Below are 15,919 nucleotides of genomic sequence, written 5' to 3'. Positions count from 1 at the left end.
ATCAGGAATCTTTGTCAGCCACAGACCCTTTGTTTTTGCCTGTACTTCTGAGAAATAGATTCCAAACAATAGGGCCCCAGCACCAATCCCTGTGGAGCACCACTGGTAACAGGTCTGTTGGTGGAGATGGAGTCCCCTATTTTGACTGTATGTGTTGCATTTACTATCTGCTTCAAGGCATTTGAGTTAACAAAGTCCATGAACCTTTGGGTGAGTGTGTTTGTAAATGTATAATTTACCCAGTCTATGGACGAGTAGTTAAAGTCACCTATAACCAGGGTGTTTGGTTGTATTTTGAGTGACTCAAGTAACTCCAAATAGGCAGTGTGGATTTCATGGTTCATGGAAGGGGATCAATAGCCGATAATAACTTGGAGAGGGTTCTTTCCTATAGTTATTTGCACATGGAGTGTTCCTTAATGTTCTTTTTTTGTCGTTTGCTCTATGTTTAGCTGGCATGTTGACTAAATAAAATCTTATGCTTTAATTGACATCTTTAGCTGATAATTCTCAGTTGATAATCTGTTTGTCTAGTGAGTGTATCACTCTTCCAGATTGTTTTCTTCAGAAGTCAGATTTGCCTTGGTGATTGGGCAGGCTTTGTGGTTTATCTGTTATGGTATGGTAATGTTTTAAGGATGGAACAAGTTACCAGTATAGGAACATAAAGCCCTTAGCTGGAGTTGTACATGTTGAGCTTTGCAGTCCTGATGTGCTCCCACATCAGTGTTTGTTCTCAATACTGTGGCAAGCATCTTGACAAATACAAGGCAAGGATGTAAGAGATAGCGCAGTGTCTCCTTAGCAGACATTCACTACCACTTGCACAAGATCAAGGCACCTGTTGACAAGACAGGGCTGAGACTCTGTTTGCTGCCAGACACTATTTTTTGCTAGCATCTTCCTGCAAACAGAGAAATGTTTGATTTTTGTGAAAGCGAAAGAAAACATTGTGTGCACCTTGTCTGGCTTCTTCGAATTACTCACACTGGCAGCCTTGAATTCAAGTGCAGAATGCGATAATGAATTCCACCTCTGTAGATAGCATTACAGCTGTGGCAAAGCTATTGTTGTGGGAACATGAATCATCTTAACTTAAAAAATGCTGTCTGATGTACAATAAAACTGCAGCATTTTTAGGTGAGCAGTGACATGACTACTTTAAAAAGTTTAATTTGTGGGCTTTTGTCTACTGGAAAAACATTAAGATATGGCACCATGTCTTTGCATTAAAAAGGAGAGTTAAGCTACCCTGTAGCCCAAACATGCTCTGCAGATGCTACATTGAATTTGTTGAGACATGTGAGATAATGCGATTATGATTTTTTTTCCTTACTTATATTAGCAGACAGGCTGTAACCATTAGCTGGTGATGATACATGTGTCATAAACCACAACACAGCTCGTCTGGACAGGTTTTGGTCATAGGCACAGTGGCTGCCTGGTGTGATCATCTGTTTATTGTGATGACAGAACATTATATTCTTTTAGATAGCTAGATAAAGATTTTAGGATATTCTGTCATCTAATCTGAAATCTGCTTTGACTAAGGATCTTGAAAAAGCACTTGATGCATAAATAGGGCTAGTTTTGTGAAATCTTCTGTGCTACATTCCAGCCCCACCACCATTTTCTGTGAGATAAAAGTAAGATGCCATGGGCTTTCTGCTTTTGCTTCACTATACTGTAGCCGTCCGTCTTGTGCCATCCCTGTAGAGCTGCAATGGTCCACCGGTCCACATAAAACTGTGTAGCTATGAAACATTAGTTAAGGAATGGATCATGTCTGGTAAATTTAATAAAGCTGTGCTATAATAAACTTTTATGTTGAGTATAATATCCTCATTTTAGCCTGAAATACAATCTGTTAGTTACTACTAGAAAACTAACAGAAAGAGAGAGAGAGAGAGACAGAGAGAGAGAGAGAGAGAGAGAGAGAGAGAGAGAGAGAGAGAGAGAGAGAGAGAGAGAGAGAGAGAGAGAGAGAGAGAGAGAGAGAGAGAGAGAGAGAGAGAGAGACACAGAGAGAGAGAGAGAGAGAGAGAGAGAGAGAGAGAGAGAGAGAGAGAGACAGAGAGAGAGAGAGAGAGAGAGAGAGACACAGAGAGAGAGAGAGAGACAGAGAGAGAGAGAGACACAGAGAGAGAGAGAGAGAGAGAGAGAGTTTACATTTTTGGGGCAGGGCAACAAAATCAATTGTTATTCCACGTGTTTATCTGGCTTTATAAGAATGCACTTATGTATGCCATAAGTAAATATAATATAAATAATAATTTTCATATGAAAATGTATGCGTGTGTTAAATGTTTGTTTTCATTACTGCATTTCTTTGGTTGTTATTACCTATCTCTCTTTAACATTTTTCTGTGCGGATGAATCTCGATAAATAATTTGGATAATGCCAGTAATGAAGCACCTAATTATAAATTGCTAAAAGAGCTGCTTCCCCATTGTTCACAAGATGGAGGACTACTTACTCAAGATGTAGTTCCTGAGACAATCTAAATGTTATGTCCTTCTCATAATGGCTTACATTTTTGTTGCACCTGCAGTTTATGCTGTAAATAATGTTGGGAATGCTTATCATGATCAGTCTGCCATTATTTTAGCCATGATTACTTTTCTGCTTATCTGTGCTGATATTACCGCATATCTACCTCTTGGTTTGGGAGAAAGTGGTAGGAAATGGGGAACAGAGAAAATCATACTGCAGACATCCCCACTTTCATTGCATAACATTCAGCAATGGTTATTCCATGGACACAGTCGTCATATCTCCTGTATGGATACTGGTGATGGCAAGGAGGAGGCAAACAGTCTTAGGAATGCAATTAGTAAAGGCATACAGGAAACATAGTATATTCTTTTATAGGCTTAATTCCCATTGGGGTTGATTAATTAACTGCCTTTCACTTGTTGTTGGGGCTACTAATGGTGCAGACAGATAAAATAAGAAATGTAGCAAATGTGTTTTCACTTCGGAAACTCTGGTGGAACATAGGAGGAAACTGTGTGAAAAAATATATCTGTCATTGTTGAACAGAGATTTATGCAAATTATAATCAAATCCCCGTTGAAGCCATCTGGATTGCAGTGCAAAATCACATAGCAATTAATGGCTCCCAGAGCAATCAGCAGACAGCAATACTGCCAACTCATTTAGAATCATGTGTGTGCCACATCTGTCTCAACATCTAGTTAGGCAAGTAGTAGCAGCTACAACAGGACTAAGGTAGCTCGTATAGTGGAGTCAATGAAACAGCATAAGAGAAGAAAACTATAAGCATCCCAGTGCATATTGCACAAGTTAAGGATTAGCTGAACTCCAGTAACCATACTGCCAACCATTAAGAGAAAACAAAATTGCATATTCATCCATAGTATGGTGCTGTAAACTCAAGTCACCACTGAGTCATTCAGATGGTTTGAACTTCAACTAGAAATTCAGGTAGTTTCTATCTAAATGGCAAAAGCCAAGCAAATTCAGACTAGTATTGCATCTCCAGGCTCTTATCTGCACTATAACTGCATCCCAACCTAGATGGAACAGAGAAGATGATTTCATAGGACTGGATTTCATTGAAAGATTTGATCAGGCAGTCAGATGCTCATAATGAAGCCATACTGGAGAAAGGAGAAGAATTTGCGAACTGAAAAGTATACACAATAAGTTAAAGTGAACCATAAGCCTATTCATACAACGAAATAACAAAGCTGTATGTTTTCCAGAATCAAAGTCCTGGTCAGGAATTTGAACTAAGTCAAGTACGGTCAAAGCTGTAGATTCTTATAGTGCAAGCAACAAAATCTTACGAGTGTAGCTATGGTAACCTAGTTTATATTCACTTGCACATCCTTGTGAAAATCTTCTGAATCTTAGCTGCTGTAGAAAAGGTCTAGTCAGATTCAGTCCACTGTAAGGCATGCCGTTCTTTTTGGGAGCTTTCAGAAGCCATTATTAAGTATTTCTACATACTTTCCATCAGAGTTTCCTTTACAAGATTTTATGCAATTTTTCTACTAATTTTTTTGATTTAACATCCAGTGTCCACGTGGTAGCCTTTTTCTTTCAAAGAACATAACTGGCTTTGTTTCAGTCGCTGTTTTCTTTATGTGACTTGCATGCTTTAACCTGTTTTGTTTTAGCAATCAGACTACACTGACACATTCCGATATGTGTTTTATAATATCCTACAGTTTTCTTTGTATCAGATTGCTGGCATTTCACTTTGGTTCTAGACAGCAGGCAAAATAATGGCGTTCCAGAAAAGATTATTATTTTGTTTGCATTGGTTGTCTCCATAACATGCCTGAGTGATTTCAAATAGACCAATTTCATGCACCAGGCATACTTTTTCTGTATCCATAGACCTGAGTATTGTTGCCTGGATAGTTGCGCCTACTGCAGAAATGTGTAATGCACCACATCGCATGAGTAAACCATCTTGTATGCATTAATAATGAATGATATGTGGCAACTCCATGACTGATCCTGAATGTAGTTTAGTTAGAGGCAGATAAAGGACCAGGAAATAACAGAGACATAGAAAAATAATTAAGCTGTCTGCAGCAAGCTGGACACCACCCCCCCAATGAAGGGCATCTGTCTTATTATGTAACATGAAAACATATTTGGCTATTTTTTGTTTTCTGGGGTGAATCAAGACCTGTGCAGCACAGACCTTTTAGCTTTACAGGCTTTATGGGTAAGATGATAAAGATCTCTTTTTGTACTATTTTAAACTCTGTTATAGGACTAGAGATATGTGTTCCTAAAGAGAGTACATCTTACTGTGCTCACCAAGGCAAATTACAGTGTATACCTTAATTTAGCAGATTTCTTCTTTTTTTGAGTGTATCAGTATATAGAAAGCACAGATGCCTATTATTTTCTTGAGCATCCCAGTAGCCGAGAGCAAGGAGGAAGTTAAAAGAATCTGCTCTGAGTTATACACTGTGCAAAGCCAGAAAATGGCAAATGAGTCTCCCACTTACTGGAGTTATGAATTAATGGCATACTTTTGAAAACTTTAAATTTGTTTCTTTTACAAATATGTTTGGCAAAAAGGCATTACTTTTTTATTTGAGAACATAGATCATGACACACTACCTTACTGGGCCACAAGGGAATACAATATGTAGCATGAAATGTTTTATCCTGTGACTAATAATAATAATAATAATCGTAATAATACCCATTTGTTTACCAGGTAGGCCCACAGGACATACTGGTTAAGTGACTTGCTTAAGGTCACAAAATGAGGACTTAAGGAATCAGTTCCTGTGCCACAGGGAATACGGCTCACAGACTTAAACCTCTGTGCCAAGTGCCATAGACTATTTTTTTTAATTTGTACACCTGCACATGTTATGGAGGGGCTTGTAAGAAGTTAGATGGTTTGCCTCTTACATTACAATGGACTAACTAGGATTTGCCTCTTTCTAAATGATAGTAAAATGGAAAACATATCTATTCAAATACCTGTATGAAAATTATTTAAGCACTGTTGTATTCAGCAAAGTTAGGAAAACAGGTATTTTGAACTTAAAACACATAGAAATTAAAACAGTCTATTGTTACAATGAGGACAAGTCCCCCCTAATATCCATGGTGATTATGAACCTCACTACCTGCAATGTTATGTATTAAAAGCTGAGGCTACCTCCACTTAGAGAAGCTAAGCAATTCTCTGATGCACCAATTTCAGACAAAACAGTTGTTTCTCTCTCTTTTTAGCAGTACAAATGTTTCTGTAAAATAGCCGACAGATATTTATGCAACTGCAAGTTGTACAATGCAGCCATTTATCATTCAAACAGAAGGCTGAGTCACCAGCACTGCTATCACTGCTTCACAAATGCTTAGCACTGTTGGTCCTGTCTCCCTTAAAACAAGTTTGTTTAATCATAATCCGTTCTGTTTCTGCAAATATATGTCATTTTCTTATGCTTTATGCTACAGTGCCTAAATTGCTGAAAATCCTAGAGCTCAGTTTCTTATTCCAATTTATTTTCCATGCTTTGAAAGGCAAGACAGCCTAATTTTGACATTATTATTTTATGTTTTTTGTGGCTGTCTAGGTAGTATGGGCTCCATTGGACTGTTTTTTCTTCAAGCATTTTAATTCCATTTATTTTTTTTAAATGCTCACCAAATAGAGGAAAATAAAGATAACTGACATGCTTTAGTGAACCACCATAGCTTTTCACAGGAAAATAGGTATTTTAGATTTAAGATTGTCCAGTGCTCTTAATCCAAAGTTAATTAAACAAATGCAAAAGACCGCAGCTTTTAAACCATTCTCTACATTTTTGTAACACTCTCATTATGTTGTGCTTCATTGGGTTGTAGTGAAAAATACATCCGTTTTGTCCATGTCTTCTTACCCCAAGGCACAACAAATAAGTAACTGTATGCTTATGACCAATTATGGGTGCACTACTGTTAGTTCAGGATTCAACAATGCAATACCTGGGACTGTAGAAAAATAAGTGCAGTTTACTATAAGTAATAGCAGACTGCAGAAATCACTTTTACTCATTTTCCCATTACCCACCATCATCTATACTACTTAACTTTTGAGACTGCTGTACTTTGGAAGAAAGAGTAAATACATCTCTGTATCTATCTATATCTGTACCTACAGTATCTCTCTCTCTCTCTCTCTCTATATATATATATATATATATATATGTCTGTGTGTGTATGTATTCTCCTAAATTCTCCTAATCACAAAAATGTCCACATTTCCAAGGATCCCATTTATAGTCCTTGAACTAACAAGGAGAAACGTAATTATGATGAATTCAGTATGCTGGGATGGGTAATCACAACAGATATGAACTGTAGGCTAAAGGTGTTCCAGAACAAGCATTGCCATGCACTGACTCCGCTGTGTCAAAATATTGGCAAGTACAGCATATTTCAGGCTGCTGATGTTGGCACTGGGGCTGTCCTTCCAAATTCTGAAGAAGACACATGGTGGGTTGAAAGCTGGCAAATGTCAGTTTTATTACATAGACATATAGTGCTGCCTTTATTCTCAGAATATGACACAGGAAATGACTGAAGAAGTGTTGTGGTACTGCTGTACAGGATCTGTTAATCAGAAGTTAACATCCACAAGCCAGCTAAATGGAATGGTGATGACATGCTTCTCCCGATTACCACCGTTGGTAGCTTGCTGCATCTAGCCATGCCACACTTCCTAGCACCAGATATCATGCATTGCTGTGTCACCTTTTTCCAGTAGCTCTGTTATGTCACTGTTCTGTGTTTCACACAGTTATTATACACATAGCCTGTCAAGCAAATTGTTGCATAACACACAGGCCAAATGACTGCTTCAGGGGATTGCATATAGCTCACCATGAAAGTATGCATGAAATCACAGTAAAACTTGCTCTGAGGTAGGTCTGCATGATTTTCACTTAGCTGTTCATTCAGACCTGCGAGGAACCCATAATAACAGATGCATTTTCACATAGATAATGTGCTGTGAAAGGACAGTGAAGTAGTCAAAAGGAAAAGGAAAGACGTATTGTACAGCAGATTGTCAATCACCTTGTCAATATGGCATAGGTCTGCACTGGTGTACCTGATAATCATTGAACCTTCACTGGTTCTGGTAACATAGCTTTTAACTTTTAACCTTTAACAGTTTTTAAATCTCATATTGTGCACTTAGTAATTGACAGAATAAAATAATTTGTAGTGATGCAAAATTTCTGAAGTCCAGAACTGTAAAGTCAGGCATTATTTAGTGACTGTAATCTTCCTTTTTTTTGTTATAGCCTCGCATAGTTTACAAGGGATAAAACAAACTTTTCTTTCCAAAACAATGATGTCTCAGATTTTCAGGGTCATTTGAATGCTAAAGCGACTTGTATTGTTATACTTGGTTCCATGAAGATTTTGTCTTGAATAGACCACCACGTAAGTCTTTTGGCACACACAACAAATCCTTTACCAGACACAATTTCCCATCATGTATGTGGTATACTACAAAGCCTCTGAGGACATGGCCATCACAAAGAACTGTACGGAAGCTTGCCTTTCATTGCTTAATGATTTAATGGAATGGGTGCATTAAATAATGCCATTACATTTTTTGTTTGCCAGCCAGGTAATCTTGTCTGGATGCATGTTCTGAGTTCCTGACATTTTCATATAGTTTCCCCTAATTTCTGCATGAATGAATTTAAGAGCCATTATGACATTACTAGCTTCCACTCTCACAGTTCTTGAACACTCCATTGTATTAAACATTCCATAGATTTATTGACATACACGGATAAAAATAATGCTTTTTTGATAATTCAACTGTAGCTGGAAAAATATTGCCACTTATTTGATTGAAAAGTCACACTGGAAGAGGAGTTTGTGCTGTACTATCCATTTCTGCAGAAGCTGTTTTGGTTGCAGTATCTGCAAACTGTTGCAAAGTATTGTACAAATTCTGAAAGAAAAATTGAATGATTCAATAGATGTGTAATGCATGGAGTAAGGTGCTTACGTTCCAATATCTGGAAAAACGACAAATCATTTAAGTGCTCCTATAGCACGAGAATCAACCTTAACAATTTTTACGCATCCCTGCTTCACTTGTTAAGAATATCCCACTAGGCAGTTAAACCTGCCAGTATTTTCCAGCAAACAACGACAGCAGAATAAAAAAAGAGATTTGTTCTGCCTGCTTTCTGTGCCACCAATGTGTCCTTGACTTTTTTAACATAACAAAATCTCTTAAACTGTGTTTCTGAGAGTGCCTGATAAGTGCTTTATGGCTTTGTAAGTTGGCAAAACACTTAGCGCTTTTTTGTCTAACTAGTGCTACATGGAGCAGATAAAGCTCCATGCACTACAAAGAATTATGATTGGGTCTCCGATCATAACCCTTTATTATGAGTTCTTGACATGGTTGCCAAGCTTCATCAGCTTCTGTTTAGTGTGTGTGTGTCTTTTGGCTGTTCCCGGTGATGCAAAAATATATCTTCACAGATATCAGATGTTTTAGTGGAATATTGCTATAATCTGTATTAGCAGAAAATTGTGAGTTTGTTAATGAATATACCCATATGTTTGTTTGCACAGTGATTAGTACTTCCTAGATTTCTTGAGTGTTGAGCAGTGGGTCCCACTTAGATCTATGCCTTTGTCCTACAATGGAACCCTCTGTCTATTCTGGGCTTTTCTGTTTGAAACTACTGTTGTGATTTCCTTGTCTTATTTTTGCTTTTCTGTGATGTTCATGGCAAGGCTATTCTGTTTTGTTCCACATGAGGATTGTTTTGATTGTCTGCTAGATTTTCACCATGTCTTCCTTTGCATTTCTCACTTTAATTGTCAGTCAGATTAAGTCTCTCTCTGTAATGTTCCTGTTTAGAGTTATTTCTTTTCCATGACTATTCTCTCCTAAGAACTTTAACTGTCCTCCCTGGCCTGGTGCTACCGAACCATGCTCCATTCTCTGTGTAGTTTTGTACTGTTTTTTTGTCTTACTAACATTTTGACATACTTGAAAATACATAGCTGACTTATTCTTACTTTGTTTTGCTTAACTGTTGACATGATCTTGTTGCTTATATTGTAGCATTTTTCACATTCTAGTTGCTTCCATACTTCTTATTTTCTATGGGCCTTAAAACTGCCGTTCAGTGACATAATGGTACCAAGAAATCATCTGTTGGTCTTTGTGATATATATTGCAAACCCTAAAAAATGTTGACATTAAATGTGCACATCTGAAAGTTAGTAGTGGAGGTTTGCTGTCCATATGATATCCATCATTCAGTAGTGACAGCTTCACCACAGGCCACCAGGGATTCAGGATCAGTTTTCCAGAAGTTTATAGTCATACATTCATACTTACAACATGTTTAATATGACCCTGTGGTAAATATGCTGCCTGAAGAAAGGTTTTGTTGGCTTTCTGATAGGTATCTAGCTGGGACTTTTGGGACTCATGAAAATAAGTGCTTACATCTGAAGGGAAAGGCCAGGGGCCTGCTAACTATAAAAAACCCATAATTTATTAGTAGCAGCAGTTGTAACAGTATGATGGGGGCCTATAAGTAGATCACATTTTTAAGAGCCAGATTACATTTTCAATTCAATATGATGTTCTGTACTGCAATACATTTTATTAAATATGTCCTTTTTTTGAGAAAACTTGTAGTAATCATTTCTTTACTATTTTAAAATCAGGAGACTACATAATCTGCGATATGTCTTTTGAATATTCTTTGTACATTCTTCTTAATGTTTCTTTTAATCTTCTGTTTAGTGATGCTAGGATCACCAAGGAATCTTCGAGTATACAATCCTACAACAAACAGTCTGACCACACAGTGGGAACATGCTCCTGGACCGGTCAAACAGTACAGAGTCAGCTATTCTCCAGTATCTGGTACAAGTCCAGCTGAATCTGTAAGTGATTTTCCTGTGGGGTAATCCCATTTGCAATAGACAATTATCTTGCCTCCTGCAGGGATCATGCATTGCAACAACAGGAAAAAAAAAAGTTTTCATGTGTGATGCATTTATTGGAAACAGCTGTCTCTCACGTGTTGTGAGCATGCATCCAGTACTTTATATAAGTATACAGTATAATTATGTATAGTATAAGCATAGTTATATTTATAGAATGCATTTTATTAAAAAATAAATTGTTGTAACATTTGTTGAGAATTTAATTTACCCGGCAGAAATAAGGAAATGGAGTTTTGTTGGGACTGTCACACAAATGTCCCCGTTCCTACCAATGTCCACTAAGATACAAAAGACAAAACCAAATTAATGTTGGACTGAAAATATCTGTGGAGTTATCTTCTAGGTTACAAGCCTAATGAAAATCTTTACATCATTCAGTAGTCTGTTGCCCAAAATAAGCAGTACAGCTTATCACCTTTAGAGTACTGCATTGGTCAAAGGTAAAAAGCAAAGTCTCATCACAAACTGCATGTTGTATGTAGGGTGGGCAAGGACAGGATAGGCATTATGGTTGCTGTCTTTAAAAAGCATTGTTACGACTAATGAATCAGAGTTTGCAAACATAACAGCATTGCATAGTTCACATTTGTTTACTAGAGACAGTATAAGTATGAATGTCAATATCCAAATCCCAGTCTGCTGCCAGCAGCTTCAGTAAGTTAGGTTGAAGTTTGACTAGTGTGTTAATGTAAGTACTGTTATGTATTTTTGTGAAGGGTGATGATGCACGGCCATTTACACAGCTGTTCTGTTACATGTTTAACACAGCTGAATAAAGCTGTCAGCTTCCAGTGCAGGGAAAGTATGTCTTGTGCATTTAGAAATTCAAAGTCTTCATAGATCATGCAGTTTTTGCAAGGATAAAGTCTCCAAAACTATTTTGTCCAGATGGTTTTCACATTGCATTGTGCACATTTATTCCATCAACAATGAAACTCTTGTTGTCAATGCCTAGAGGTCATTCTGCAAGGTCCATAGCAACATCCATGGTCTTCTTCAGAAATTCCTCAATAATGGTATTTGTTCTGTAGCAACTTTTTCAACAATGCATATACTTATTAAACACTACTTGCTAGATTTGGTAGCTAGGTTTAGATTTTCTTTTGGGTCCACCATCCCCAATAGTATCTTACCTGACACCCGAGTAGCTTGGGATTCGGTCCTAACCGAAGAAGAAAAATAGCCTTCACTCTAAAGCTTGATTTGCCATGTAAAGATGAAAAAGTCTTCCTGCATGATACCTGGTAGATGTCATTCCTTTCTAATATATTTCTTGTCAAATGTTTAACCAGAAATGTCATTGTTGTACTCGTATCTTCTTGTCAGAGCTCCACACCTAATTTTAAAAAAGTCACACCTCCAAACTGTTGCTTCCTCTAAAAACAAACAAATCGGATTTATAATAATAAAACAGAGACAAGAGAAAGAGAGATAGAGAGAGACAGAAAAAGAGAGACATATAGTTTAACTGGCTGTGTAATGTTGCTCTAGTCAGTGGGAGAGTTAATGCCATTTATATTCAATGTCCTACATCCAGATGAACATTATTGTATTATTATGCCTGAATGGATTAATATATTTTTTTTCAGGAACTCCTCTTACAGTCAGTAATGGTCTTAGTGGACTTCCTCTACTTGACCCCAATATTTCTTCCACAGTAAAGCAGTACTACTTCTATCCATTTGTTGCAGTTATCACCTAGAACACATTTATTTCACGCAGAACCTAAACATGCCAGCAAACTGTATATCCTTACATACACACAGAAATTTCTGTCTCTCTCTGTGTCTCTCTCTCTCATTGTATATACCTATGTATGTATTCCTCCATATGCATTTGTCTATGTATGTATGTGTATATGAACAGAAAGGGAAATAACTATAACAGAAAGTGGCATTATTATGTCATAAGACATGAGATGAAGTCATACATACACTATCTGGAGTATGACTGCAGGGGAATGCCATTCTGTGCACACTGCAGTATAAATTGTATTCTTTTTAGGCACAAAATACATAGGTTATTTGACCTTAGGATGCATTCTAAAAACATGTGGGTTTCCACAGAACTGGTTTATGCAGCGCCATCTTGGAGTTAAATTTTAACAGCTGTGCCTATAAACCAAAAAGAATGGCTAAAGATGAAACTTTGCCATAGCTTAAAGCATTTTAGGCATTGCTCTCAGATCTCCTAGATTGTTAGATGCTCTCATAACAACTTTTCATTTTCAATCTGTAGAAAGCAAAATGCTTACATTTTGGCAAAGTACTACATATTTCAAGCAGAAATAAGCACTAAAAACATATTTCATAGCAGAAGAATTGCCTTTGTATCATGTAGTATTTGGCTAGATGAGCACCTTTCAAGGCTGCTTCTCAGATGGCAGAAATCTGATCAGTAGTTTTCCTATGCTAACTCACTGACTTGGCTATAGAGTGGTTATTTAAGTTTGTTCTAAATTTACTTTATGTGAACATAGCATTCTGTCCCTGTAGTTAGTAAGGTGAACGTGATAAAAGTATTATGCTTTAGTCAAATTATTGGTTTGCAGCCTTTTATATGTAATGCGTGCCTGCTTTAACTCCTTCAGCTACATGTAATGGTCAGGTGTTGATGGGCAAACTCCCTTTATCAATCTATAGATAACATCAAAGGAATGCCTGCTAGATGATGTAAAGTTGGATCTGTGTTTGAGACAAAACTCTTGAATTTTAACCTTATCTCTTCAACTTGCTTGAGCTTGTTGAACATATAACTGTAGTACAGGTCTTACTAAGAGCAGTAATCCCTAAAATTCTCAGGCGCACATAGAATACAGCTACAAACAGAGGTAGTAATGATTCCGGCTTGTCATTATGTAAGACACACACACACACACACACACACACACACACACACACACACACACACACACACACACACACACACACACACACACACACACACACACACACACACACATACACACACATATGATTGCAGTTTAGAATGTCCCACATTCTTTCAGTCCACACAGGAATGGTCAACACAATTTGATTGGATCCTGTTTTGTCAAGTACAAGAAACCTGTGAGACATCTACTCGATCAACCACAGGAGCCACTGTAGATTCCATCCAGATTATTTCACTGAGTGAAATTTTGATGGCATGCTTTGATATTATACATGTTGACAATGCAGATTATCTGCATTTACAAATATACTCACACACACACACACACACACACACACACACACACACACACACACACACACACACACACACACACACACACACCCAAACACCAACTTTAAACAATTCTCAGTATTCTTAAACACTAGGGGAAAAAAATGCAAACTAGTCAAATCTGACTTTAGGCTATAGCTTAGTAAAAGCATCAAACAATGAATACAGCAGAGAATGAGAGGTGTTTTGTCAACAAGAGTACCTCTGTAGAAACCATACTATTATTCTTGTTTTTTATATGTTGCACTATGCAGTATCAATAGACACCCAGCTAGATAGGCAGATAGATAGCTAGGCAGGCAGATATTTGAATAGACAGACAGCTAGTTACAGATACACACAGACACACACACAGACACACACACACACACACACACACACACACACACACACACACACACACACACACACACACACACACACACACACACACACACACACACACACACACACACACACACATTCTATTTATGCCATCTAGATTACTGGAAAAGTGCCCCTGCTTTACCGGCATCCTAGGCAGCCACCTAGTTGGCCTTTGCCTAAGGCTGGGTATGGACATGACCAAGCAAAAATCATGAAGATGAAGGCATGCTAAGCCTACATGGAAGGATTTGGGTGAAGTGGTAGGGAGATTGCATGGTCCCTCATACAAATAAAGTAATATGTTTTAGAACATTTTCAATTTGTCAAGGAGCAACATAAATAAGATTGGTTTCCCTTTATAAACCTATATGTTTGGAGGAAAGTGGCCAGGTTATATTTAAACTGGGGGCATTTATATGACAAACTCATGATGCTGATATAAGTAGGTATTTGGATTAAGTACCAATGTCTTTATTTATGACTGAGTGCTACCTAACTTGTATAGGACTAAATTTACAGCAAAGCAAACCTAGGCTTTTACCTAGCAGCTATTGATTTAGAGGGCCCACAAATATTGTTTGATGTCATGGATGAGAAATCTTTTTCTAAGACATGGCTGTACTGTTTTCTGAACTATCAGAAGTTTACTTTATTAGTTTGATTCTAAACTTCATAAGGGAAGGTAAATCCAATATATATATATATATATATATGAAAAACTGCAGTGGTGGTGCTGTGGTAGCGTTGTCGCCTCACAGCAAGACATTGTCCCGTTTGATTCTCAGCTAGATCGTCTTCTGTGTGGAGGCATACGTGAATGGGGCGTGCCTTCGTTGAAGGTTGTGTGTCAGGGCTGCTAACCCGGTACGTAAAAATCCACTACCAATATATATATATATATATATATATATATATATATATATATATATATATATATATAAATAAAAATACAGATGTGCAGTTCACAGAAGTCAGTCGATTAGCATGTTTTGAAGGTGGGTAAACACTAGAGTACCTGAGAAAATTTAGGCAGACACAAACATGTGAAGTTTAAATTTATTAAGTATTCTTAACCAAGCAATGTGACAGTAAAGAAGTAAAAAACAAAACATGGAAGTTGAAAATGAAACCTAGACACTGAGCCATTGAACCACTCAAACCAGAAGAGCACTGGGCATCTACAAATAGCCTTCTTTGAAAGAATAAATTCAGCAGAGGGGAAACTGGCTAGAAGACATGAAGGCAGGGTAGTATAATTCTTGGCTACTTTTATATGTCATTCTATACCATTATAAACCAGTCCTGAACCTTGGATTTAACGCTGGTGTGGCAGACAGTATTGGTGCTTAGTTTTCATCATGACACAGTAACTACAAATATATTAATTTTTTCCATCTCATCTATCAACATATAATTTAAACAGAGCATTTTGATTTTTTAGAATGATCATGCAATCAGTGAGCTTGCGTTCCCTAATCTAGCATATTACATGAGTTTATTTATTCTTTCTTTCTTTATTCCTTTACTTCTCCAACAGCTGTCATATAAAGAACACCCCAGGTTTCAGAGCTCATCATTTCTGATTCTCTCTGTCTCTCTGTCTCATCCCCAGCCTCCCTTTCTTTCTTCAGTGCCTTATGTACTCTGCATTCCAACATGACATAACTACACGACAGCAGACCTTTACCTTTATCGGCCATGCACTGACGACAAGTCTTGCTGTTGATGCCAGCAGCCTTTTTATGTACAAAATCTAAGGCTAGAAACATGGATTTACTTCAGTGACATGAATTATGATGTATATTTTTTTCCATTTTGTGTATTTTTTCTTTCATT

The 15,919-nt window shown here is 37.4% G+C and overlaps 1 protein-coding gene across 3 annotated transcripts in view; it reads left to right on the top strand.

The window, feature by feature from the left end:
• The window catches only part of COL12A1 (collagen type XII alpha 1 chain), a 589,904-nt gene that overhangs the window by 385,042 nt on the left and 188,943 nt on the right, over window positions 1-15,919 (top strand). For all 3 annotated transcript variants that reach the window (XM_044063907.1, XM_044063925.1, XM_044063915.1), the window contains one exon: window positions 10,287-10,429. In XM_044063907.1, coding sequence (XP_043919842.1) covers window positions 10,287-10,429 — 143 coding nt within the window. The remainder of the gene's footprint in view (window positions 1-10,286; window positions 10,430-15,919) is intronic.

Source organism: Protopterus annectens, chromosome 1.part0 (genome assembly GCF_019279795.1).
Source record: "Protopterus annectens isolate FY-2018-M chromosome 1.part0, PAN1.0, whole genome shotgun sequence".
Lineage (NCBI taxonomy): Eukaryota > Metazoa > Chordata > Ceratodontiformes > Protopteridae > Protopterus > Protopterus annectens.
This window is presented reverse-complemented; position numbering and strand designations above follow the sequence as displayed.